At 41.2% G+C, this 27,189-nt stretch overlaps 1 protein-coding gene across 1 annotated transcript in view; it reads right to left on the bottom strand.

Annotated features, from left to right (window-relative positions):
* Positions 1-27,189, bottom strand: part of COL22A1 (collagen type XXII alpha 1 chain) — a 219,088-nt gene that overhangs the window by 61,569 nt on the left and 130,330 nt on the right. The window contains exons 20-29 of the mRNA XM_021532468.2: positions 24,241-24,276; positions 23,282-23,311; positions 22,337-22,390; positions 21,379-21,432; positions 13,193-13,246; positions 3,960-4,013; positions 3,548-3,601; positions 2,518-2,571; positions 1,301-1,354; positions 866-901 (exon numbers count right to left, since the gene is read on the bottom strand). Of these exons, the coding sequence (XP_021388143.2) occupies positions 866-901; positions 1,301-1,354; positions 2,518-2,571; positions 3,548-3,601; positions 3,960-4,013; positions 13,193-13,246; positions 21,379-21,432; positions 22,337-22,390; positions 23,282-23,311; positions 24,241-24,276 (480 nt within the window). The remainder of the gene's footprint in view (positions 1-865; positions 902-1,300; positions 1,355-2,517; positions 2,572-3,547; positions 3,602-3,959; positions 4,014-13,192; positions 13,247-21,378; positions 21,433-22,336; positions 22,391-23,281; positions 23,312-24,240; positions 24,277-27,189) is intronic.

Here is a 27,189-nt window from a genome sequence, read left to right as displayed (position 1 = left end):
TCTGGCATAGGCCAACATAATGTTCTCATCTGTACCACAGAAATGCAGAGTAGAATGGCATCTGGAGGGTGGTACATAACTGAATGAAGAAATAGCATTCATATACCTGCTACTAGCAACTTACTGTCAAAATTCAGAGGATGTGAAAAGTGAAGTCCTCTGAGGGACAGCACTATTCAATTTATGACAGGAAAGAGAACATTTATGAAACATGCGGAGGACCTCACATTGTGGAGAGAGGGGCAAGTGTCTTGGAAGGTGCCCTGTGCAGGGAGATGATTCAGGCCAAGGAACAGTGTTCTGGTTGGGATCTGACCCTTTGTTGCATTTGGACCAATCCTGCCTGGGAACTTCAAGCCTGATAATTTGTTTGCCCAGCTACAGTGAAGTGACATCAAGGAAGAGTACAGAAACCACTCCTCCCTTAGAACCTGATGAAAACACTCTTGAGGAATCATTTGCCCATGCTGTGGTGATTTCCCCTTACCTGGGACACCAGGTAAGGATACTTTCCTGGGAACTGAGTGATACCTATCAGGCAGATTATAAGGGCTTTTGGAATAGCAGCAGTACAGTCCAGACTCACAGAGTGGGGTAATTGTTATTAACTTTATGAGTCCCTTATCCCAATAAACCTTGATTTGTGCCTTGGATTTGTAGCCTTATTCCATCAATCATAGAATCATTAAGGTTGGAAAAGACCTCTTAAATCAACCATAAGTCTCATCCATACTACTGCTGCACCTTCAATCACAGATGCAAGTGACATGCATAGATCTTGTCATTGGCAAATGGATTTCTTATCTCATGTAGTCACTTGCTTTTGACAAGTCAGGTTTGCTGTTAAGCCTGTTTTTCTGCTCACCTGCTCACCAGGTTGGCCACGGCTCCCTGGTTCACCCTGAAAAAACAATATCAAATCTGTAACATTGTAAGGACTTGATCCTTTGGTAAGAACACTTCCTCATTAGCAAAATGTGGTTCCTACTGGTCCATGTTGCTCTACCTACATCCCACAAGGCTCTGAAATTGCCTTTTTTTGATGGCTTGGGAATGCAGCCTTCAGGGAGCCAGTGCAAGGTCCTGGTTAGATCTCCCTGCACACTTAGGCTTGAGAGAGGAGCATCAAACCTGGGTTGGTATTTTGGAACACCATAAAAGTCAGTGAACCCCATCTCCTCATCCCCTTATGTCTCCAACTTCAGAGGAATCTTCTTCTCCTGATTCAGTATAAGACCTTCCAAAATCACACATTGGTTGACTCAGTGGATACAGCAGACTATGAAATACAATCCCTTACCTTAGGGCCAGCTTTTCCAGGAAAGCCATCCTCACCCTTTTCCCCTCGTTCTCCCTGCAGGGAACACAACAGATCAATACACAAACTCCTCTGGGAGTTTGTGCAGCACATTTGCAGTCAATGGTGAGGAATATTTTAACTCAGCTCCTCAGGATCACCTTGAGGGTGTAAATGGAGTCATATGAGAATATGCTTCCTGGAATATTTTTCCATTCTAGTGCCATTTACAATCACATCTGCAGGACTCTACACGAGAATTTCTGGAATGACACAATTCCATTAAAGATGTACACACTGAATTATTTGGGAAAAAAAACCTCCATTCAGTTTCTTCAAACTCTATGTTGTTAGTTAGACAGTGTTTCAAAAAACTGTAAAATTTTGGGACTGGGGCCTTGGTCACTGTATCCATTGTGTAAATACTTTAAAACTGACCTTCCAATATGGGTGTCATTCAGCATAGATAGCAGAAGATGCAGTGGCTGAAATGTGGCTACATAGCTGGAAGTGCAGTAAGTACTACACAGATGTGTGAATAAAATCTAAACTTTGTTTAACATCAGAAATAAGTCATGGAGTGCCAATTTCTCATCTTTATTCATCAATAAATGGGGACTCTGCTAGACCTGGGATCAAGTATCAGAAGCAAGAAAACCTTTGCCAAGGCAATAAGGCAATAGATGGTTAAGAACTCTTTTCTTTAATATAATAATCTTTAATATAATCATTATCCCCAAAACCTAGTTTGGCCTTTGTAGTCAAAATATGGTACATTTATTTGTCCCTTATTTGAAGGGGGATGAGAAGTCAAGGGTCTCCTATCTCTACATTTACTATCTCCTTTCTCCCAGTACAAAGACAATGGAGGAGACAACTCCCCTTCCCAAGCCATAATTTGGAAAACCTTTTAAATGAGGCATAAGAAGTAGGGAATAATAAAGAACCAGTTTTCTGCCACACAGACCTAGAGAAGGCTCAGGTGGATGGCATCTCTTTCCAGTCCTTCAAGGAGAAAAGAAAGGAACATCTTTGGAGCCTGCTACACTTCTTTGTTCTTCTTTGTGCCTTGGATACATGCCGTGACCTGCCAGAGCCACTGGATTTCCTGACTGATTATTTGCAATGCCCAGCTGTGTTTTTCCTGCTTCCCTTGCTTGCTCACCCCAATGATCTGCCCAGGTAAGCAGCTTAATCCCAGTGTCTGTGGTGTCACTTGCCTTTTGACCTGGAAGCCCAGGAAGCCCACTGAGTCCATCTTTGCCAGGCAGCCCCTAAACAAGGGGAAAACACAAGCTCTAAGTGCCAGTTCTTTAAAGTGTCACCAGCAAACTCAGCATACATATGTTCAGCTCATCCCTCCTGCCACTCACCTAAGTTAAAGAAGAACCCCCTCATGCATTTTGGTTTGACTTTTATTTCCTACTATGTCTCAAAAGACAAAAATTTTCACTGTATATTTTTACTCTGCCCTTTCTTTCAGTATCCCAGTTTTAGTGAATGACCACTGGATGTCAGCATTGCTATAGGAAAACTCCAGTAGAGAGCTTTTATGTACTGAGGATCTTTACTTTTTTAATGTATCTTACTTACATTTTAACTTACTCTCTATAAGTCCCTATTACCTGTAGCTATTTTCTTTTTACATCTGTTTCACTTTTTAAATCTTGGTAATTTCTTATACAGTAGATAGACACCTAAAATTAAATTATGTAGCACATAGTGACAGAGTGGTTCAGCAAGATAAGAATTAAAATTTATTCCTATAATGCATTTAAAACCACAAGAAAAAAGTTTTCTTCCCTTTTCCAATGAATCCACACACATTGCAGGCTGTAGGTGGCAATACTATACTAAGTATTTAATTATTCAGCTTTTATGATTTAAGAACAACAGAAATTTCTACACTCTGCTAAATCTGAGATTTTAATCATGAGTTATTTGGCCTGATTCAGGAAATTCCAGGTTTGGAGAAACAATATTGTGTCAATTACGAAAGGAATTTTGAAAGGTATCATATAAAGAAAACATCATGATCCAATCCCGTAGGAATAGTGAGGCTGCACCTCGTAAAATTCTTATTCACAGAAGGTATCTGAAACTCATTTCTGGATTAAAAGTGACAGTATTGGAGCCCATGTTAAAATCTTGCATGCAGAAAAGATGTGGGGAAAAAAGCAGACTTCACAATTAAACTATCTGAAGTAATGAAGAACTTTGAGGTGAGGGAAACAGTTCCTCAACACTTACAGCTGGTCCAGGTGGTCCAATTTTACCAGAAACTCCAATCTCTCCTGGCAGTCCCTGAGAAATGAAATAAGGAGAAAAAATAAATCAGTATTTCTGTTCTCTGTAGGAATCTCACTGGAGATTGCTGCTTTCACTTGAAGTGCATTTTCCCCTTCCACTGCAGTCAGGTCACTGCTGTGGGGTGCCCTGGAGACACTGAATTATCCCCAGGAAGCACCAGTGTGGTTCCAAGGCTCAGCAGGGAGAAGCTGTGCTCTAGGAGCAGTTGTGGCTTTGCAGCAGAGAAAATAGAAGAGAAAATCCACATTGCCAGAGGCCTTAACTCTGTTCCCTCTGAAAGCCATGACCTAAAATTTTCTCCAGCTGTTTTTTCTTCTCTTTGATATAAAACAAAATTCCCAGGCTTTCTTACCGGTGGCCCAGGTGGTCCTGGGGGTCCAGCAATCCCTGGGGGCCCTGGAGGTCCCTGCAAGAGAAGAAACAAAGCCAATTTATCAAATTATAGTAGCTGAAAGCTTAAGGTCCTCCCCTGTGTAACAGGGGCCCTGTAGGAAAACACTGAGCTTTATTTGCTTAACTTCTGCCCAAAAAGTGCAAGATGCCAAAGCAAGGGGCCATGAACACAAGTAGAACATTTTCTTCTGCTTCAGCCACTGCTGCCATTACTACAAGGGGAGCTCCATCCTCCACTCCAGTGCAAGAGAAGGAGGAGTGCAAGGCCATCAGTGGTAACCTACAACACAAAGCTTGATCAGTGGGATTCCTTGGAGCATCCAGACAAAGCTAATCTTGGTTCATGTTGTTTCAAAGTGGATAATTTACCTCTGAAAAAAAAAAAATTCTGAAAGCAACTAATGAATGAACAGGCTTGTGGTTTGAGCTTGCTTTTTTTTGGGAGGGTGGGGTTAAAAATACGAATCCAAGAGAAATGCTGCAATCATTCAAGTATCTTAAAACAAATTTTGTCACCATTCTGTTGCTTGACATCAACCTTCTAGGTAGTAAAAGATTCTCACAAACTCACAGTTTGATGAACACTTTCAATTGGAAATATCTTAACATGCTGCTTCATTTCCCTGCAACAGCTGTTTCTCTTAGGAGAGATATTCTCTCAATATCCACCTGGTTTAAAGATGGATCTATTTTTATGCATCAAGCAAATTGTTAAATTTGGCTTCCTGTGAGAGATTTGTTTCCAGTCTTGACAAATCTTAGTATGTTGCTTTAGATACAAAGGTGTTTGTTACTGCCAGCTTCTCCTGTAGACAAGACAAGACTTCTCCTACGCTCAGAATGAAACATGTTAATGTATTTTTTGGATCAGGACCTGAGCAAACAGCATGAGAAATGGATATGTGACTGAGCTGAAATTTTACTCTGGATGCCTTTCTGTCTTTCTAACATGACAATCTCACTAATTTTAAGTTTTCAGCATAAGGAGAGTTCTGATGTGATCCTACTTAATAAAACAACAAACAGCCCCAGCCAAAACCTCTGTAAACATTTGAAACTGAGCAACTGATACAAGAGAGAAAATGGCCAGACAGCATTCTCCCTCTCATCCTTCAATATTAAGGCATTACAAGTCATAGATCAATATTACCATTTATTTTTAATGAAAAACGTAGACGATTAGAAGAAAATGGTGTAAAAAAAGTGAGGAGAAGGATCTGTTTGAGGAGTGGTTTGGTAGAGATGGCAGATAAGTGATCTTATAAAATACATCCACAAACTTCAGCCTGGAGCTAAGACAGTCTCTCACCAATAGATGGGGCAAAGAGACCACAATAGGAAACTCTAGCTGAACTTGCCTCCCTGCAACTTAGAACAGACATGAAATTATCCTGTCAGCAACATTCTCACTTGTAGAGTGCCTCAAATGTGAACGCAGCAAAACATCCCCAAAAAAGTGCCTTCAGATGCACTGATGCTGATGATTTCATTCCTGGGGAGTCCTGCAGTTGGATCCTGCAGTTCAAGATTCTACACCCATCAGGAGACACCTGGTAAAGACTGTCCTTCACTTAAAAAGGCTTCACCATTCAAGGAAAAGACTCAACAGTCCAAATAAGCCCAGCACAAGGAAAAATACTACACACAGATACAAAAGAGTGCAGCCACAGCTGGAGGGAGCAAACAGACACCAAGGACATGGGAATTCTTCTTGGCCCTGCTCCACTGCTACAGGGCACTGCTGGGAGGCCCTACAGAAGGTACAGGCTCCAAGAGGAGATTCCATGAAGAACTGGGGGAGTACTGGGAAAGACAGTAAAGCTTCAGAAAAATGACAAACTTGATTCTGATTGGACTATGTGTAAATTTGCCTTTGCAGACTCTCCTTGACAATTCCATCAGTTCCTTCCTAATAATTTAATTTTGTTCTCTCTCTGTCAGTAAGTGAACTGTCTCCCACTAGGAAACCCATCCTTCCTAGCCCTACAACAGGAACTTCAGTCAGGAGGTAAAAACCCCCAGTCAGGACCCAGCCTCAGCCCAAGCAATCCCAGGTATCTTGTGTTACCCCACACAGTGAATTGACAGGGTCAATCTGATCTAAAAGAAAAGTCTTACTCCAGCATCTGTCAGCAACCAGTATAATCCCTAAAATGTGAAGTCCTGCACCCTCCTCATCCCAGCTCTTTCTCCAAGTAACTCTTGGTATTCTCACTATGCAAGACAATTTCTAATTGCTCTCTTAAACTTTCCATATGCTAGACCATAACAACCTTATGCAACAGTAAGTCCTGAAATTGAATCCCACTGATCTGGTCCTTTTCCTAAATTACCACTAATAATTCAATTTCATTGTCCTCCAAGAGCTAATTACTCAGGATATCATGTTCAAACTGGTTTACAAGTAGCCTCACCATGTGTTGTACCAACAAATGCTAAACCCACTAATGGGAAGCTCTTCTGATAAAATCTTCTCTGAGGTGGACACAGAAAGAACAGTTTTATGGAATGGCCAGCATTATCCCCTGGAGATGCACAGGGTGATGGCAGCCTGCTCCAGCTGACTGCACACAGCAGAGTACATTGACTGTCCCTACTGGATTTCCTGCTTTCTGTAGCCTGGGCTATAGCAAGTGCTGGGATAAAGTGAAATAAAATGGCAGAAATGCATCATAAATATGCTTTATAGAACACTCTCTTTTGCTACTGTGCAGAGAATTGTTTCCCTTGTATTACATCTCATATTGTAGCCCTTCTCCTGTCTTCTGAGTACAATTCAGAGCAAGTAACATTTTTTTTTAAATATTAGAATTCACCAAATTGACAGAATTTATTTATGTTTTAAGAAACCCAACATGACAAACTACAGCAGCAGGACTGTGTGTAATGTTTACCCAAAAAAATCTCACACCATCTGTTTTCTTTGCTTCCATTTTTGAGTGAATCCAGATTAAAGCACCTGATTTATACAACCACCTTTTACAAAGATTATTTGATGAATTATACAGATGAGAGTCCCTATTCCAAATCCAGACCACAGTGTTGTCCTGTTAAAACCCTGAACCAGAAGAAAACAATCACAGGGTCTATTTTTTTTTTCTGGCTGGTAAACACTCTGACATGTGGTTTGTAAGTGTTGAAGCAAGAACTGATACATGAAAATTTGATTTTAAAACAGATCAACACAAACTCACTTTGGAAAACAAATACAAAACATTGAGTATTTTAATAAAATGTTTAGAGCAGAATATTTTCAAATTGCTTTTCTGAAACAAAAATATTTCAAATGTTCATTAAAGTCTAAAATCTAAATATTGTGTAGAGGCATGTGTGTTTTGGGATGGGATATCTTTAAAAACATTGTGGAGGGTGGATTTTTTTCAGGCTTGTGTTTCATCCAGCCCCATTCCTTAGACAATAAAATGCAGTGACAGTACTCAGGAAAGAAATCTGACACTGTTCATACTGGAGACACAGCTGTGTCTGTCCTCTAGAATGCACTCTCCAGTGCTCTCCTCTTCCAGTGTGTACCTTGCTGGAAGATGGGCTGGGAAAGGCAGACATATTAACATTTAGGTTGTGCACTCCCTAAAGAGGCTCTGAAAAGGAACAGAAACTTTTGTCTGTAACTACCTCAGTAGGCTGCTTAGCCTAAACCTCTTTTCCATGAAAAAATGGATGATTAAGTCTTACAGGGAGGTGAACAAATGACATTCCACAATGAAAACTGAAGTCTGATGGCTTTCCCAGACACCTGAAGGCATAGGCTACACAGACATTTTCTGTGTATTATTTCATGCCATTGTCTGGATTTTCTTACACTATGACAAAGGCCTTAACCCATATCAAAACAGTTCCTGGTCTGGGCTGTTAATGCAGTGTAGCATTTCTCAAACAAGAAGTGCCATGCAGGAGCATTCTGTCTGCTGCCAAAATGAGAACAAAATGAGTAATTGAGAGACTGACAGCCTTTTCACTTCCACTCTCTCATCTCCACTTCAAAGACATTCCCAACAATTTCACCTCTTAGAAAGACCCCACAGACCTTTCCTGTTGCGTGCTGTCTTTATTTTATTTACATTCCTTTTCCATCAGAAATGAATCTGTTGCAGACAATTTTCTGAAGCAGCCCACATCTCTCACTATGTCCTTTGCTACTCCAGCACTCCACTTCTCCACAGTATCTAAGTGGATTCCAGGATCAGCTTCTCAAATCTGCGTTTCATTTCTCATCCCAGCCACTTCTGCTGTGAATCTGAAGTATACAATCAGAGAATTGTTATGGTTGGAAAAGACCTTTAAGACCCTTGAGTCCAACCATCAGCCCAGTGATGCCACAGCCACTGACAAACCACATCCGTAATTGGCACTTCTTTTAAATAGCTCCAGGGACAGCGATTCTACCCTTCCCTGGGCAGGCTGATCCAGTGCTTGACCACCTTTTCAGTGAAGAAATATCTCCTTATATCTAATGCAAAATGGAAATTATTACTGAGATGTGTCCTGTAATGCTGTATTAGAGCATTGTGTTTCTCTCTCTACTTAAATTCTGCCTTACAAATCAATAAAAAAGGTAAGAGAACTTATAAAAAAAGCTGTTGCTGATGACAGTAAAATTAAAAGCCTGAAGAACCAACAGATCTGAGCATTTGTCTACAGTATATGTCCTACAGTCAGCATCAGTGACAGTGCCATAATTCATACACAGATCCAGTCTCCAGTCATTTCATCAGGTGGCATTGGAACTGGAGTACCAACATTAAATTTAAAAGAAAAGTTCTGTCAACAAAAATTTCTCTGAACTGTCTTTGCAGCTCTTTAAAAGTATGGAATAAAGTTAACTTTGTATGTAGCAGTCTTTTTAGGAGAGTTTCCTGCTTCCACTGAAAGGCAGTGTTTAATTTAATTACTTAATGTAAGCTATGGACATGATGTCTTTTGTCTGCAGAGGAAGATTTATTTCCTCATGTGTTTGCTTGGAGTTGGTTTACTGAATCAGTGCAGCAAGTGAGAAAAAACAATAAAAAAACCTCCTTTAATGTCTTTTGTTTCAGCACTATTAGCAATATTCACAGGTGAAGACTTCTTTAATTTATTTTTTTAAAGGTACAGATCTTATTAAAGATCGCTCTGAGCAATACCTTCCAATTCCAAGCAGCACTGGCAAAGTTTGAATTCAATCTGAGCTTTGCAGCTGGGGCCCACATCCTTTTCTTACATTTTGCAGTATTAACTTGCACTATAAAAAATACATTAGGGTCACCGTGCATTTCAGAGGAGACCATTTATTTCCTGAATTACTTAAGAAAAGCTGGGCTTCAGCTCACACCCTACAGACATGTCTATACTAATTAAATCACTGCCAGCCAGGACCATAACAGCTACAGCTTGTACTGGCCTCCCTCTCAGGTCTGACTTACACCACCAGGTTATCTAGCACAACGCAAGCCTCAGTAACAGCCCAGAGGAATTGCAAGGCAGAGCTATGGCATTTTTCTTTAAATCTCAAAGACTTTGGATGTGTTTTGCTGTCTCACAGGTGGCCAGCAAGTACCCACTCAGCTTGGGGAGCCTCGACAGTGGCTCAGTGGGCCATTTGTAGGGGCCTGTTTTAAGAGAATTTCAGGATCCACTGATGACATTAACTGATCTTCGCCAACAGGAGCAGGCACCTGCATCCTATTCTCAACCCCAAAAGTGCTGACATTTGGAGTCAAACCCCAGCCCTGGTAACTCAGTGATGCAGCTCAGAGTGCCTGAGACAACTATTTCAGCTTACAGTTCTTTACAGAAATGCTCATTTTTCAGTCTGCATTTGAACATCCTACTGCAATAAAAGTTTGGGCTATGATTAAGGGCACTAAAGTAGTACAAATAAATAGTAACGACACAAACACATTATTAAGTTCAGGTGTCTGTGTCCTTGCTGCCAAAAAATTGTTCAAGTCCAGAGGGAAAAAATATCCAGAATTTATATTCCATGGCTTAATGATGTTGCAAGATGCACCATTTATAAAAAATGACTGGAAAATAAATGCTCATTTTTAAAGGTGCTGATCAAACAACATGAAACAAATAAGCAGATGGACAGGTTCACCACCACAGCTGATCTGGAAGAAAAAATAAATATTTAAAAATATTTTTATATTATAACTTGGTTTGAGTTGGTGTGTGCACAGAGAGACAAAACTACCCTCTTGCCACAAAACATCCCCAGTCCAGCAGGGAAGTTGCCTCCAAGATGCTGCTTCAGAGTCTGTCAAATAATCTCTTGAATGGTCCTTGAGATTTGGAGTGACTTATCTCAGCTGCAGTTCATCACTGGACCACAGAATCACAGAATATCCTGAGCTGGAAGGGACCCACAAGAGTAGCCCTTAAGTCAGTTGCCTTGCACAGCTGCCTGATCTGTGGCTTCACAGTTGGACTCAGCATGACAGGAACGATTCTTCGTGACAAAGCCCAGTAGTAACTTCAGAAGATCTTTCCCATGTCCTTCAGCAACAATGAGCCTTCTAAAGCTCCTGTATCAACCCCTTCCTCTTGTCATACGGGTATCAGTGTGGGCAATCAGGTCAGAAAACAAAAGAAGACATAAATTTAAAATTGCAGAGGAAAGGGAGACTATTTTCATGTCCTAATCTAGTTCATGTGCAGCAAACTGAAATCAGTTGTCCCTCAACACCACGGGAACAGCACAGGAACAGCTGACACAGGCTTCCATATGTAACTTCAATAAATATCCATGTAACTATAGTATAAGAAAATCACTTTTCTTCCTGGGCATTTTTGGGGCATAGCCTAATTTAGAAAAAAATATAATAAAAAGAAAAGAAAATGCTGATAAAATGTTTTAAAAATCTAATGCCACAAAAAGTGCTGTTAAGCTGAAAAGTAGTTTTGTCACAAAGTGAATGTAAGCATTTTCATTAAAGAGAAATATGGAAATCTGCAGTAATATGTTCAGAACAGAGTGCCACTGCAGGAATAGGAACAATATTTTACCTTTCATGCAGTTAGCTTGGAGGAAGAGTCAATTTAAGGATCTCTTGATGGGGCAAGCATTTTGTGCAGTTTTAATTACATAAAATTTGCTAACGTTATTTAGCTGGTGCAAAAAGGAAAATTACTTAATCCTATGTCAGCAATTTTCACAGATACATTTACAAAATTGCTAACATATGCATATATATGTTTAATTTACAGGGAACTTGAGCTAAGTAAGTGTGACATTGTTTAAATGGATACCGTCAGGTATCTTAAAAATAATACATGGATGAAAATCTTCCTCCAAAATGAAGGCAATGAAAAAAACCAAACCAAAATTAAAAAAAAAAAAAACCCAAAAAAAACACCAAAAAACCAAAAACAAACAAAAAAACCCCAAAACAAATCACAACCACCCAAACAAAACTAACAGCCAATCAAACAAAGAAAAATAACATAACAAGAGCAGGGTGTTGGACTCAATGATTCAAGAATTCAAGAAGCATTCTTGTAAGCTCCTAGGCATCAGAAGGGATTCTTGGGGTTTCCTGTAAAGGGCCAGAAGTTGGATTTGATTTTATGAGTTCCTTCAAACTCAGAATATTCTATGATTCTAAAATCTCTTCAATCCATTAGAAACACTGTATTTGAATCTGAAAACCAGTATCGAGTGGTGTTTTGCAGGGCACAGTTCCCTGCTGGACACAAGGAATTTCACCTGCATGAGGTCTCCACTCCTTGGATTACCTGACATTCTCCACAGACAGGTGAACAGCTCTTTACAAAATTCCTGTCACATAAATCACTTCTAGATCATTCCTCCAGCTTACAAGGGCATAAATTGCCAGAGCAAATAAATGAGCAATCAGTATCTGCTCTCTAGAAGTGTGATTCCTTCCCCCTCAGGGAAATCCCCAGAGCCCTCCCTTGGAGACATCATAGAGTTTACACCATCTGGGTAAAAAGAAAGGACTTTCTTATGGACTTTTGCTTAACACTGACCCATCCCAGTTCCTTTCCCCACATGCACAACTTGCCCTGGTTTCTCCTTTCCCTGTTCCCGCATTGGTTGTGGTACCCCTGGTGCCCTGCCCCATCTCCCCCAAAAGCCAATGCCTTTTGCCCTGCCCTTTGTACCACCCCCGTGCCCTCCCCCACTGAACCCTGTGCAGAAGAGGTGCTCTTTTCTTTTGTCCCTGGTTTCCCTTCAGTGTGGTGGAATAAACCTTGCTGGAACTGACCATACAAAAGGCCCTTCTGCCTCTCTTTGCTAAGCTTGCTGTGGTGAGTGGTGTGACTTGACTGCTTTCCCTGAATGCTGACCCAAGTGGCTTTTCCACAGGAGATGCTTTTTGGGGAATACAGGTAGCAGCGACCACCATCTAAACCCAATGCCAGTACAGCAGTGTGCTACTTGTTGCAGAACATCATCAACAGCTGTAGCAATGGAAGCTCATCATTCTTCCCCAAACTTTAGCAATTACTGAAACACAATCCTAAAGCCAAAGTTTGTTAATTTACTATTGAAAGGGGAACAAATGAAATGCTCAGTTTTATTCTGAGTGGTCAGCTCAGTGTGAGGTTGCACCTTTCCTGCTTTAGGACATTCCCGTGGATATTTTTCTTATTGCAGGGGTGACCCTACAAAGTGATTCAGGTCTGGTGAATTTGTCTTTAAAAGTTAGCAAGAAACTACATCAGAGGTGTCAGTGTTATTATAACAAAGGGCCAAATGGGCTGATCCATGGTGGAGCTGAAGCCTCTCTGACGATTCTTAACATAAACCACACTGTGTTGCCCTCATGATGTTATGGTACAATATGGAGCTCTAATTTGCCAAAAGATTTAAAAAGAAAGTGTTAAGGGGTGATTAACTTAATCCCCCTTCCTCACTAAACTCAAATCAGTGATTTCCCTCTGAGATGATGCTGCTATAAGCACAAGCAATGGGGAAATCCCATACAACACAGCTGTCCTGGTTCCAAGATGCTAAAAAACTCTGGAAGGTAAATGAAATTGCTGTCAGACAGACATCTCTCAGTCTCAACAAGAAAAATTATTTGCATCTTAAAGAGAGAAACATGAATTTCAAATACAGTATAAAGAGCAAGTTCACACATGCTGCATTGTGTGCTTCCATGTCCCCTGTTGCCACCAAATCTGGTTTTACACATATTATAGGAAAATGAAGAAATCATAGCTTACCTGAGGGCCAATCAGACCATTGATTCCTGGGAATCCTGGTTCTCCCTTTTTACCCTGCATGTCCAACAGAGGAGCACATATTAGAGAGCAGATCAAAGACTGCTATTGATTTTCCAATGTCTTTCACTGACAAATTGATAAATCAATGTAACATGGGTATACAAAACATAGAAGCTAGAAATTAAGACAACAGACACCATTTGGAAATGAAACCCCATTTATCTTTGACAATCCTGTATCTCCCAAATTGTGGCAATAGCTGTAAGGTTGAGAGGTGTTCTCATGCATATTGTGGCATTTCCTACACTCTGCAATCCCACCTGGCTTTCCCCTATGGAGAGGTAAGGAAGTCATGGTGCTGAGAGCAGCCAAGGTAGGTGCCAAGTGTAAACATGGGAAACATGGGCTGAGATGTAAAGCAGTGTTCCTCTGCTTTGCATTGCACTGCTTTGTGCATTAACAAATAAAATAATTAAGAACTCTGGTGCAGGGTTGAATAGAAAAGATCCACAAGCTCTGAGCTGGGAAACAGGAATCTAGGTAAAGGTGGCAATAGCACCAAAGGGCAGAGCTCAAAGACTCCTTTCTATGTAAAAAATATCCCTTAAAGGAACCAGATAATTCCATTGGTGCGAGGCCAGGAGAAGCCAAGAGCTGGAGTACAACCCTGAGACAAGGTCACCTGTACCGATGCTGGACCTCTGTGTCCCCATGGGTTTGATCTCAAGTAATTCAGAAGAAAAAGATCCGACATGGGAAAAATGAGAAAGAAAGGGTGGAGTAAGCACTGGAGTTAAGGCAGAGTTTGGATTTGTTTCTTAACCCAACAGGTGACTAGCTATGTTACTTTAGGTAAGTCACATATTTTTTAAAAATTATCTCTTCCCTCATATATAAGTCACTGAATCATTAATATTTTTAAGACTGTTAGTAATACAATAGGAGGGTACAAGAGGAGTCATGTAAATATCTGAGAGACAGACTTTTCCCTCCCTCATTTCTACTTCTCATCCTGATTTTCTTTTCAGAAGGAGAATATAATTAACAAAGTTGAATGCCCCTGATAATGTGAAGGATCAAATATAAAATTTTCCCTTTATTTTTCTTCATTGAAAGATGTGCAAAAACAGCATCTATAATCAACAGCTTTCTGCTGACTTAAATTAATGAAAAATCTAAGCCATCAAAAACAAATTTTCTTCATATTTTCCTGTGCTGTGACTGAGATTTATCATCTGATGTGTCAGAATCAATTATTTAAATTATTTTTCTCATTACAAAATTGCCAACAATCCTCCACCCTAAAACAATGAAACATTCATATACAGAAGAATTTAAGAAGAATATTAAATGAGTGATTATAGGGTCCTCAGGTATCAGAAGGAATTTGTAATCATTTCCAGGACTCGATATTAATAAAAATTTTAATTATATACTCCAGCACACCCACTATTCATAAATGTTCCTTTTCCTTTTTTAACATCCATCATTTCTTTTATTGTCAAAGCCAACAAGATCTCATTTTTAATTTGAAGGACTCATGTCACCCCATGATTTAACATATGTTTTCTAGTTAAAGATGATAATTTTGCCTACTGCCAAGGTGACCATGCAAATGACACTGTTAAAATACTCATTTAAATAAATGTGTAAGCTTATGAATAAAGCATACAAAAGTGTAGTGTCTGGCCCCCCACACCACTTTATGTGGTGTGGGGGGCCAGACATGGGAGATGAGCCACCTCCAGCTTCCTATCCATGTGGGAGCTACATGCCAAGCTGGCTACTTCCAGAGTTGTAACACTGAGGGCAGAACAGACAATCACAGAATTATGGAATCACAAAATGGGTGAGGTTGGAAGGCACCACAGCAGGTCATCTGGTCCAACCTGCCTGCTCAGTCAGGACCATCCCAGAGGACAGGCACAGGATTGTGTGCAGACAATTTTAGAATATCTCCAGTGAGGGAGACTCCAGTTCTCAGTCACTTCACAGTAAAGAAGTTCTTCCTCATAGTCAGATGGAACTTCCTGGGCATCAGTTCCTGCCCATTCTTCTTGTTCCATTGCTGGACACACCGAGCAGAGCCTGGTCCATGCTCTGACCCCTTCCTGCAGACAGGGATGAGGTCCCCCCTCAATCATCACTTCTCCAGGCTGAACAGGCCTAGCTCTCTCAGTTTTTCTCATAAGAGAGATGCTGCAGGGCTCTTCTCTGAGGTTTGGTCCCAGGAACAGAGGTGGATTTGGCACCAGGCACAGAGGAAGCATCCTTAACTGTGTCCATCAAAACAACACAGTGTTACTCATGCCTTAATGTCCCACCAACCAACTGTTCTGTCTCCAGACTGATGCCCTGTAACACTGGTCTGTTGGCAGCAAGAGCAAGAGAGTTGCAAGAGGATCTGTTTATTCTTTCCTTGGGTATAATGTTGAGAAACTTCAGGTCTTTTCAAAATATTAAGAAATCTCTTAAAGCAACATATAATTATACAGACAGAGAGACTGAGATTTCCCATTTTGAAGGGGACTTGTGGGCCACATGGAGGTTAGCTGAAATCTTAACAGATCACAGAATCACAAGGTTGAAAGACACCTCCAAGATCATCAAGTCCAACCTGTTCCCTAACACATCAACTAAACCATGGCACTGAGTGCTACATGCAGTCTTTTTTTAAACATATCCAGGGGTGGTGACTCCACAACCTCCCCAGGCAGACCTTTCCAGTACTTTATCACCCTTTGCATGAAAAACTTTTTCCTAAAACTTTTCCCTAATATCTAACCTATATTTTCCTTGACGCAGCTTGAGACTGTGACCTCTTGTTCAGTCAGTGCTGCCTGGTGAAAGAGACCAAACCCCACCTGACTACAACCAGCTTTCAGGGAATTGTAGAGAGTGATAAGGTCACCTCTGAGTCTCCTTTTCTCCAGGTTAAACAACCCCAGCTCTCACAGGGCTTGTGTGCTGAGAACAGGGGAAGGATGACCTTCCTGCTCCTGCTGACCACACCATTCCTGCTCCAGGCCAGGAGCCATTGGCCTTCTTGGCCACCAGGGCACACTGCTGGCTCATGTCCAGCCAGCTGTTGACCAGTGCCCCCAGGTCCCTTTCTGCCTGGGCATTGTCCAGCCACACCGTCCCCAACCTATAATGCTGCAGGGGGTTATTGTGGACAAAATGCAGGACTTGGCACTTGGACTGATTAAACTTCATCGTGTTAGACTCTGCCCATCTATCCAACCATTCCAGGTCTCCCTGCAGAGCCTTCCTACCTTCCATCAGATGGACACACGCTCCCAGCTTAGTGTCGTCTGCAAATTTACTAATGAAGGACTCAACCCCCCCACCCATGTCATCAATAAAAATATGGAACAGAGCTGGCCCCAGCACAGAGCCCTGGAGGACACCACTGGTGCCTGTCCCCAGCTGGATGCAGCACAGCTCACCAGCACTCTCTGGGCCGGCCACCCAGCCAGTTCCTAACCCAGCACAGAGTGCTCCTGTCCCAGCCGTGGGCTGCAGCTTCTCCAGCAGTATGCTGGAACAGATTCACTCCAAATCATTATAGTCTGTCTGTAAAGGACAGAAATACTTGCTGGGAGAAAACACAACTATGAAACCGAAACTCAGTGAAATGTCACACTGCCTAATAATATGACATAGAAAACCAAAAATTACATTGTTACCTACAGTAAGAATCAGTTAAATCTGTAAGATTGTGTATCTTTTGACAATATGAAATACATCCTGTTTGCCTTTATCAGCAATTTGAACAAAAGCATCGTTTAAAATGTGTGTTTTATTGGAAATTCATGTATTTACCTCACTGACAATTGCAGTTTCACTCTGGATTTAGTCTATGGCATCAATACCTTTTCCTTTTTTTTTTTTTTTGTTAAGTTGCTTACAGTCTGATTTCTGCATGGTGGAAGTTTGCCAGGGCAGGCAAAGTCATCTGAACATTTCAAACACCCATAAATAAATATGAACACAACCAACCATCAGAAAAATATCTACTATACAGAGGACAGGAAACCAAGGGAAAATGTAGTTTCCACTCTCCTGGAGGGGAAATTCTGAAAGGCACCACAGCACAAAGCTGTTTCCTATCTTGCTGTCCAATAGCCAGAACACACATATTTTCTTAGCATGTTTTTCTCTGAGATTTGGCCCAGGAACACAGGTGGATTTGGTACAAAGTATGCAGAAAGCATCTTCAATTGTGAATGAATATGACTGCTAGCATAAATGCCAATTTTCTTTCCCTGTTATCTGGATGGGATACTAGGACTACCCATTTCATTTGGTCTCTTTACCTCTGCATTACTAGAGAACCCAGAAAAAATCCAGCACTGTTAATCAATGTCTGAGCTCTCTGAAGGCTCCAGCCTTTTGCAGTCTCCATATGCATTAGATAACACCAGTAAATTTTGAAGTGATAGCATCTCCGTAGCTTGAGGATGAAAATATCACCAGGGTGGGCCAGATCATGAGTGATTACTGGGGCAATTGCAAAGGGTTACAAGGACTCCTGGACATTGATAGAGACTGCACCTTGAGAATAGCCCCTTCCAAAAAGCCTACCTTATTTTCTAGGCAAACATATTCTCCCCTCTCTCCTGGATTATTTATCCATTTCACCCTGGAATTACCAGTCAGCTCTCTCCTTCCCTTGGATTCTGGGGGCCTAAGGTGGTTCAAATTCAGGGGAGGTCATACACAGGGAAGTAAGAGTTGAAATAGTGTTGACTTCCAAATTCAAGTTGTGACTGGCCTGAACAGGAAAATCATATGCAACAACCCACTCAGGTGAAAGATGGGTCAAGAATGGAAAGTCAAATACCTGTATTTCTTCCACCATCAAACAAAGGAAGAACTCAGCAGCCCTCCACAGATTTGTTAACTTTATATCCCCCAGGATAGCTGAGAGGGACAAACCTTTGCTGTATTGACAAGTGATCTGGACGCTGCACCTCTGGGTGAAGAGTGCACCCTGAACCCAGGAGTTCCCAGTTTAATTATTTTTAAAATTATTATTATTATTATTATTATTATTATTATTATTATTATTATTATTATTACTTATCTGCCTGATGTATGTACATTGAGTCTTAAACATGGAGAAATGCAGACATTAAATGTTCATTAAATTAATGGAAAATATCTTTACAATATAGTAATACTATAAATATATTTTCCATTAATTTTCTTTTCATAAGTTTATTCTTATTACCCCATGAGACTCCTGTATTATTTTTCTTTTGTACTGATTGTGCTTTGAATTTGGACAGATTTTATCAAAACTAAGCTGCAGTCCAGTACATCACACTCAAAATGGTCTAAATAGCTCCTACCTCATGATTGCTGCAGGATAAATATTTTCTTTTGGTCTCTTTCTGAAATTTCAATCACTTGGATGAAATTGTAGTGTTTAAAAAAGAGGCAAATTATTGAAATCCAAATTATTGAGTACACTTAAGAGGAACCCTGTGTCTAGTCTGTACTGGCCACAGATCTGCATGTTTTCCAGGAGCATGTCATATGCCTGCACCTTTTGTATCTATCAAGAAAAAAATTTTGGTTTTATTTCCAACAAATATTTCAGTAGATCAAGTATCAAAGACTTAAGAACAGAACCAAAGCACTTCAATTTTCTTCAATTTAACAGAAGAAAAAGGACAGGAAGAGGGAAGAAAACCACAAAACCACCCTAAAAGTGAAAGACTCTCAGAGTTCTTTTTCAGGCAGTTTTAATAAAATCAAGACTGTATTGTCTGTCACTCAACGGTCTTACAGGTCACGTGCAAATAGCAGAGCACTTTTCTTCACACAGTATGCTTCTGATGTGAGTGTATCATCAGCTGCCAGGCACTTTTGACTAATAAAATGAACACAACCTAGTTGCTTGGTTCAGGTTGGAAATGTTGCCTCCTGCCCCCAGATGGGATCTGTGTAGATCCACCACGCCCAGTACTTTGATTCATCTCATGAATCTCATTGAATAATGGCCTTTAATTAAAAAAAATATATCTATTCATCTAAGATGCTTGGTGACTAATAAAGACCCTTAGGAGAAGACTAACTAGCTAGACACAACAGAGTCTAGGGTAAAATTCAAAGACAGAAGAGATCAAATGACATCTGTAATCAAATGATCATTAACAAGAGCATTTTCTGTCCTGTTGCAAATCCTGACAGATCACTGTTCTTTACCCAGCTAATGTGCTTTATTAATCTTATTCAAGAAACAACATTCACAGCAGGCTTTAAAACCACAATAATTCCTAACTTACCAACTTAGGAGCAAAGCACTGCAGAGTTATTTGCTAAAGTGATATTTTCTAACGTCGAGGAAATTAGAAGAAAGCAAGTAAATGCCCTTTTCTGCTGAGGCATTGACTAAAGGCTGCATGCACTATCTTCCCAAGAAGATTCCTAAAATTCGTGCTTACAGCTAAATTTAATAGCATGCAATCCAACCTCTTAGCAAGGTATATATTTTTAACCTGTACTGTTGTTTGCTCATCACCCTCCTATGCTCACAGGTTCTCACACAGGTTGATAACAGCGCTGCTGCTGACTCAAAGCACTGCAGGCAAACCCTGTGATCTCCTTTAAGGAGTGAGCTATCATCAAGTCTCTGTGGCTACTTAAAAAAGTGACCCATTAAACAATAGTACTGAGACCCAAGTGACTTCCTCCAAAAAAGCTAAGCAGGTATCTCACTTCTACTCTTATTTGTTGACTCCCTTGAGGTCAAAGAGGCCCTGAAGAGAGACCTTGACAAATGGACTGGGCAATCACCAATTGTATGGTGATTGGTGTGAATCCATAGTGCTGGATTCTGCACCTGGGATGGAGCAGCCCTGGATCTACAGACTGGAGAATAAAGCTGGAAAGCAGCTATGGGACAGGACCTGGGGGTTCTGGTTAGTGGAAAGTTGGAGCCAGGGTTGGCAGCCAGGAGGGCCAACCCTGTCCTGAGGGTATCAGGCACAGCATTGTCAGCCAGGCAAGGGAGGGGATTGCCCCACTCTGCTCTGCACTGGGGTGGCCTCACCTCCAGTGCTGGGGGCAGTTTTGGGTACCACAATACAAGAAACATACACAGATATTAGAGAGTGTCCAGAGGAGGGCAACAAAAATAGCCTTATGTGGAGTGAATGAGGACACTTGGTCTGTTCAGCCTGAAGGAGACTGAGGAGAAACTTCATTGCAGTTACAGCTTCTTTGTGAGGGGAAGAGAAGGAGAAGGTGCAGATCTCTTCTCTCTAGTGACCAGTGACAGGATGTCAGGAAACAGCATGAAGCTGAACTGGGTGAGATTTAGGCTAGGTATCAGGAAAAGGTTTTTCACACAGACAGTGGCTGAGCCCTGGAACAAGCTTCCCAGGGCAGTGATTAAGCATTAAGCCTGCCAGAGTTCAAGAAGCATTTGAACAATGCCGTCAGGAACATGGTGGGATTCTTGGGATGCTTTGTGCAGGGCTGAGATTTGGACTTGATGATCCTGATCAGTACCTTCCAACTCAGGATATTCTGATCCTGTGTTGTCTAGTAAAATGTTCTTCATATGAACAAGCTCAAGCAAGAAAAAGCAGGTTCAGAGCATGAGTGTAATAGTATCAGGCCCACTATGAAATTTACCTTTCAGCAGTACTTAAATGTTTGAAGATATAATTCCATGTCAAAAAGAATTCCAAGATTTTTTCATACCCAGGAAAACTAAGCTCCTGGCAGAGAATGGTACACCAACTACCATTTTTGGGGACACTCTTTTTGAGTCCAGATCAAACAGGACAGAAGATAATAAATATTGCAAGAATCTTTACACTCATTTGACTTCCCGGACAACAAGTTTCAAACTGACCACATTAGTAGTGGTTCTGCACACTCAGAGTCCTATCAAGCAACCCCTTAGCAGTAAGGAGCAGATATGAATACAGGAGAGCACATGGCAAGAAAGAACCTGCGCTGCATTCAACCTGTCACAAGAGGTACTGAAAGTTCCTGTACAATGAATAAGGAATATGGGAAAGGATCTGGACCTTTCTTATGTAGGTAGACAAGGATTCTTATATAAGTAGACAAGTATATGTAAGGTGTGTGAAAGTAGCAAACTTTATTGAACAAAGCTATCCCAAGCCTCCTGATACTCAGATTAAATAAAATAAGCTACTCACCCTTTGACCCGGCAAACCAGGGACTCCAGGCTTCCCTTCCGGACCAGGTTCTCCCTTTAAAAGTGAGAAGATTTAGAAAGTTAACAGAATAAGAAAAACTAGTGAACTATATGTGATTTCCTAGCTGTTTTGTGCTACCATTACTGCATGGTTACCTAGACAACTCTTACCTGATTGTTATGTTGTCCTGTGAGCAGAAGAGAATGAGTAAACAAGATAAAGTGACAATGCTCTGATTAAATACAGAGCACACAGCTATATTTAAATTACATAATTCAAACCAGATTTACCTAAGTAACACCCCTTCACAATGCCATGAATTTTACAAAAGCCAATCAAAAGTGAAACACAACAAGCAATTCAAAAGAGAGGAAACACAGAATGTTTGCAAATGAGACAGTGACAGAGTGAACTGAGACATCCTGCAGAGCTGGGTCATAAAATATAACTAGAATAAGCTACAATTTAAGTTAGAAGTAAGAATGTTTGCATGTACAAACGGTTGTAAAAATTGTGTTGAAATATAAACACACATATTCAATTCTTAGTTTTCATCCAGAAAATGTTTCAGCCATGACCTTGTGGCGTAATGCCAACCCCTTTGACAACAACTATTCCCTGACCTTCATGACATGACAGCTCACAAGTTTTCAGTCAGTGCCTCTCTGAGATGTGCTGAATGCCCATACAGCTCTTCAGGACATTAGAAATAGAAAAATGATCAGGTTCTGCATGACAACAGCCTTAAGGCAAACTTGCCTATGTCCTGGTTGTCACATCCCCGTGTTTGGACAGGCCATCCTCAGCATGACACCTCCTCTCAGCAATGAACAAAACTGGAGGCTGTGGGCACTATTTAAATATTTTAGAGCCTGAATAATGTATAAGATTTTCATATACCTCACTCCAGCCTGAGTTTCAGCTTCTGAAATTGCAAGTAGTGAGAGAAACTACTTACTGGAGGTCCAGGTAGTCCAGGTTGACCTTGTGGTCCTCGTGGCCCAGGCTTTCCCTACAGAATGTTTGGGTTTTTTAAAAAAAAGTGTTAAAATATCTTTATGAAAATGTGCATAAGCACATGTTGTCTTCTCTTTACAGGACCTATACCACCATTTTGCCCACAAGTCCTGAAGAGCCAGTGCAGAGACCAGCTGTTTTTCTCCTTAATCTCTGGCTATTTTAATTGTCAGCACTCACTAGGCTGCAGATAGACTGATCCACCCACACTCAACAGGCACTTATCCATATCTGGTTCTCTGTTTTTCAAAAGAAGTGACTCTACTGAAGACCCTGGGATATCCTGGATATTCCACTAAAACACTCAGGGCTGGGGTTTGATGGTGGAGAACAACAGTTTTTTGCATAAACAGCTTTCACCAGCATTTCCCCCAAGCCTACAGAGCTCTGAAGGGCTTTAAAGTATCATTTATATGATGCATACAATTGTATTAAGTAATAGCTAAATGCAAATTACAGATCTACCAACAAAAAATCAAAAATTGTATATTTTATACATAGGAATAACATAGGAATACATAGGAATAACAGATTGACACAATGGGTATGTCCCTCCTATTTGAGTGCCCAGGTTCAGACATAACTAGGCATAAAACCCAAATACATTAATGTTAATACATCCCCGTCCTTAGAGAATTGCATAGCTGAATCTACAATTCATACTCCTCACTGAGGTAAGAATCACATCTGAAAATGACATTGTCCTTTTTCCTTTCTTTGTTATTTTCTCCATTGTAAATAGGGAAATTTATTTCTTGATGTCTGATAATGCTTCCATCCACCTTCCCTTTAAAGTACTATTTTAAAGGAAAATCGAACCTAACAGGCAACAGAATTGCATTAAAATATCCTTGCAATGAAAGAAGAGATATTGAGTCTCTCTTACTTCCTCTCCTTTTAGGCCTTCAGTATGCACCTGAAATAGAAATGCAGAGTTATAAAGGATGGAAAGAGTAAATACAAGGCAGAAGGTGCCAGAGGTATCATGGGGCCCCAGAGGGTGTTTTTCTCCCCTTGCTGTTCCTTCAAGTTACATGATAACTCCTACAGCTCCTCAGATCCTGTTGCAGGCTGGGAGATGCTTTCTATTTAAAGAGCTCAGACTAATACAAGGTTTTCTCTCACCTGTGAAGCTATTTGGGTGGCTGTATAAACAGTAAGAACTTAATTATTTATCTTTTTATATAAATAAGTTAGTTAATTCCCCAGATCTTGTTTTATTCTAAATCACAAAGATCTATTGAGTGCAGACGGAATCACATAACAAGCAGACTGGCTTGGGATATGCCCCATCAGTTAAACTAATTTTCAGATGTTATATGCATCTTTCAAAATTTCTTGGTAATTGTTGTCCCATTGTTAATATCACATTTGAGCAGGACAGCAAAATGTTCTTACACAAAATGTTCTTACACAAATAGGCCAGTTTTTTTCATAGTTTTCTAATTTCTTTACTTTCTACCACATTCTGAGTAAGGGAATTGCCTGCTGGCTCTCCCTTGATTACCACAGAGTCTCTCATTCTTGTCTTTAGTTGAACAGTGATATTTCTTTCTTTCTTTCTTTCTCTTTTTTTTTTTTTTTTTTTTTTTTTTTTTTGAAAGTTAAAGGGATACTCCCTAACTGCTTTTGTTACCAGCACAAAGTGAACTCAGTTCTAGACCTTTCCTCTGCATACTTAGTGGTATGCAGAGGAATGGTCTTCATTCACTCAGAGATAACCTCTTCATACAAACAATACTCATCTCTGGATGTCTCTCAGTGAGATCCTTCCAACCTGCATTTCTACTTTATCTTCTCATGCAATAATGCTACAAAGTTTGGGAAAGCTAAAAAAGTTCTTACTAAAGTGCCAGGCAATCCTGGAAATCCTGGTTCACCCTGCAGGGAAACACAAAAGAAATGAGAGAAACATACATAGAACACAACATGGCACAATACACAAGAGTGCAAAATAAAAGCAACATCCTGATCATATTTTCAAACTGTTGTTGTACATTCTTATTTTTGGTACCATCTCATAATTAATAGATCTGGACACACACCCTCAACTCGGTTTTCTCTGCTCTGCAGATGAATACATGGAGAAACTGTTTGTGGTCTGTGTTATGTGAAGTTTTACATACATTTGAATGACATTCAATGAGTTAAAATGAATAATGCATTGGAGTGCAATAGCATTAGATTTGTGCTTCAAAAAATCTTGTATTTGCTCTGTACACTTACCACACAAACAAACTGTTTGATGCCTAGATCCCTAACAGACCCCCAAAATGATGAATATTAAGGATGTCAAAATACTTTTGTTAGTAACCAAAATAACTGCAAAAAAAGTGAGAAATGGTACCATTTTCCCTAAGTCATTTTATAGAGCAATTCATGCCATACTGGTTGTCTGACACTGGGATGCTACACCCTCTTTCCACGATTTATTGTCATCTAGGCTATCAATTTGTTCCAGTTCATTTTTCTTCAGCAATGTCCACCATTTATTATGCTCTAAGACTTTGCATACAGAAGGTTTATCCTTTACTTTGGGCACAGACTGGTGTTACATTTATCACACAGCTTCCTTCCACACTCTATTTATTCATTGCTCATGTAGGTCTCTGAATGACCCAGGATATCTTTCATATTTTTTCTCTTAAGTTCAATTACTGTTTGTTATTTATTCAGAGCATCATAAAATGTTTTGGGTTGGAAGGGATCTTAAAAGATAGAATCACTGAAGCATTAAGGTTGAAAATACTTCCAAGGCCATTGAGCCTAACCTTTGACTGAACACCAGCATGGCAAGAGCAGAGCACTTAGTGCCACATTCAGTTGTTCACTTAACACTTCCAGAGATGCCAAATCCACCATCTCCCTGGCAGAACCTTGCAATGGCTGTAAAACCTTTCAGTCAACAAATACTTCCTGCTGTCCAACATGAATGTTTACTGGCATAGCTTGAGGACATTTTCTCTTGTCCTCTTGCTGGCTGTCTGGGAATAGAAACTAACTTCAACCTTGTTTCAGCTGCTTGCCAGAGAGCTGTAAAGGGCAGTAAGGTCTGTCCTGAGTCTCCATTTAGACAGAATATACCCAGTTCCCACAGCAGCTCTTCATAGGACTTACCCTTTACACCCTTCCTCAACTGCACTACCCGTATCGGGCAACACTAGCACCTAAACCCCTTTCTTTCCATGAGGTGCCCAGAAATGAATGAAGACTAGGACCCAGTGCCCAAAACAGAGAGACAATCACCACCCTGGTCCTGCTGGACACACTAGTCCTGACACAGAATGCCAATGGCGTCCTTGCCCACCTGGACACATGGCAGCTCATGGTCAGCCTCTGTCAGCCAGGGCCTTTCCTGAGGGAAGAGTATGCACTTCAGCCACTCTACCCCCAGCCTGGGGCACTGCAGCTGCTTGTTGGGACATAAGGGCAGGACCCAGGCCTGGCTCTTCTTGAAATTCAGCCTGCTGGCCTCACACCATCCATCCAGTCTGTGCACATCCTCTCCAAAGAGCCTTCCTACCCTCCAGTATATTGACAACCCTCCCCCACCACCAACTTGATGTCACCACAAATTTACAACTGAAGTTATCCTCAATGCCCTTGTCCATCTCAGTAGGACAGACACTGGACAGGACTGGGCCCAGGAGACACCACAACCTGGATGAGGCACCATCCACAGCCCACCCTCTGGGCCTAGCCATCCTGACCGTTCTTAAAGCGGCCAAGAGCGCCCCTGCCCAAGCCCTTGGCTGACGGCTTATTCGGGACTGTGCTGGGGGAGATGGAGTCAAAGGCTTTGCTCAAGTCCAGCGAGATTCCATGCACAGGTTCTCCCTCAGCCCTAAGGTGGGTTATTTTCTCCTCAAAGGACATCACATTGCTCAGGCAGGACCTGCCTTTCCTAAACTCAGGCTGGCTTGGCCTGATCCCTCAGTTGTCTTCTCCTGGCCTTGTGGGCCTCCTTATGATGATCTGCTCCAGGACCTTGCCAGGTCCTGAGGTCAGGCTGACAGGCCTGCAGTTCCCCTCAACCTCCCTGTAGTCCTTCTTGGACATGTTTGTCACATTGGCACCTCCAATCACCTGGGACCATGTAACTGGCCAGGACTGATAATAACGGATGGAGAGCAGCTTGGCAAGCTCTTCTGCCAACTCCCTCAGCACACTTGGGTGACTCCCAGCCAATGCCACAGTGTCTCAGTGGCTCTGCAGGTCACTAAAGACTTCCATCAGGATTACAGGGCATCTCATCTGCTCCGCATCCCTGTCTGCCAGCTCAGGGTGCTGCTGCTCCTCTGAAGAATTGATCTGCTTGTAGAAAACTGAGACAAAGAAGGCATTCAGTAGCTCAGCCTTTTCCTCATCCTTCCTAACCATATTCCCACTGCACATCTTATAAAAAATGGAGATTTTAATTGGTCCTCCTTGTTTGTTAATCTTTGTAAACAAACACTTTTTATTGTCTTTTACAGTAGTGGCCAGAAGAAGTGCTAAAGGAGCTTTTGCCTTCCTGATTATCTTGCTACATGAGGTGGGGGCCAAGGGGTGGGACATATGGTGGGCTGTGTAGGAAAAGCAGTTTGACAGAGCACAGGGCTTCCTTAGGGATGTATAGGGGAGGAACACAGAAGGCAGGAAAAGGGAGAGCAGCAGATCATTGTGGAGGAAAAAGGGTAAGCAAAGTGGAAGGGCAAAGGCCTAAACAAGACCTTTGTGACAAGGGGTGTTTCCAAGGAAAGCCCCAAAACTCTTGGACAGGGGCATGTCCATGGAGACCACCAGGCCTCTGAG

Source organism: Lonchura striata, chromosome 1 (assembly GCF_046129695.1).
Source record: "Lonchura striata isolate bLonStr1 chromosome 1, bLonStr1.mat, whole genome shotgun sequence".
Lineage (NCBI taxonomy): Eukaryota > Metazoa > Chordata > Aves > Passeriformes > Estrildidae > Lonchura > Lonchura striata.
This window is presented reverse-complemented; position numbering and strand designations above follow the sequence as displayed.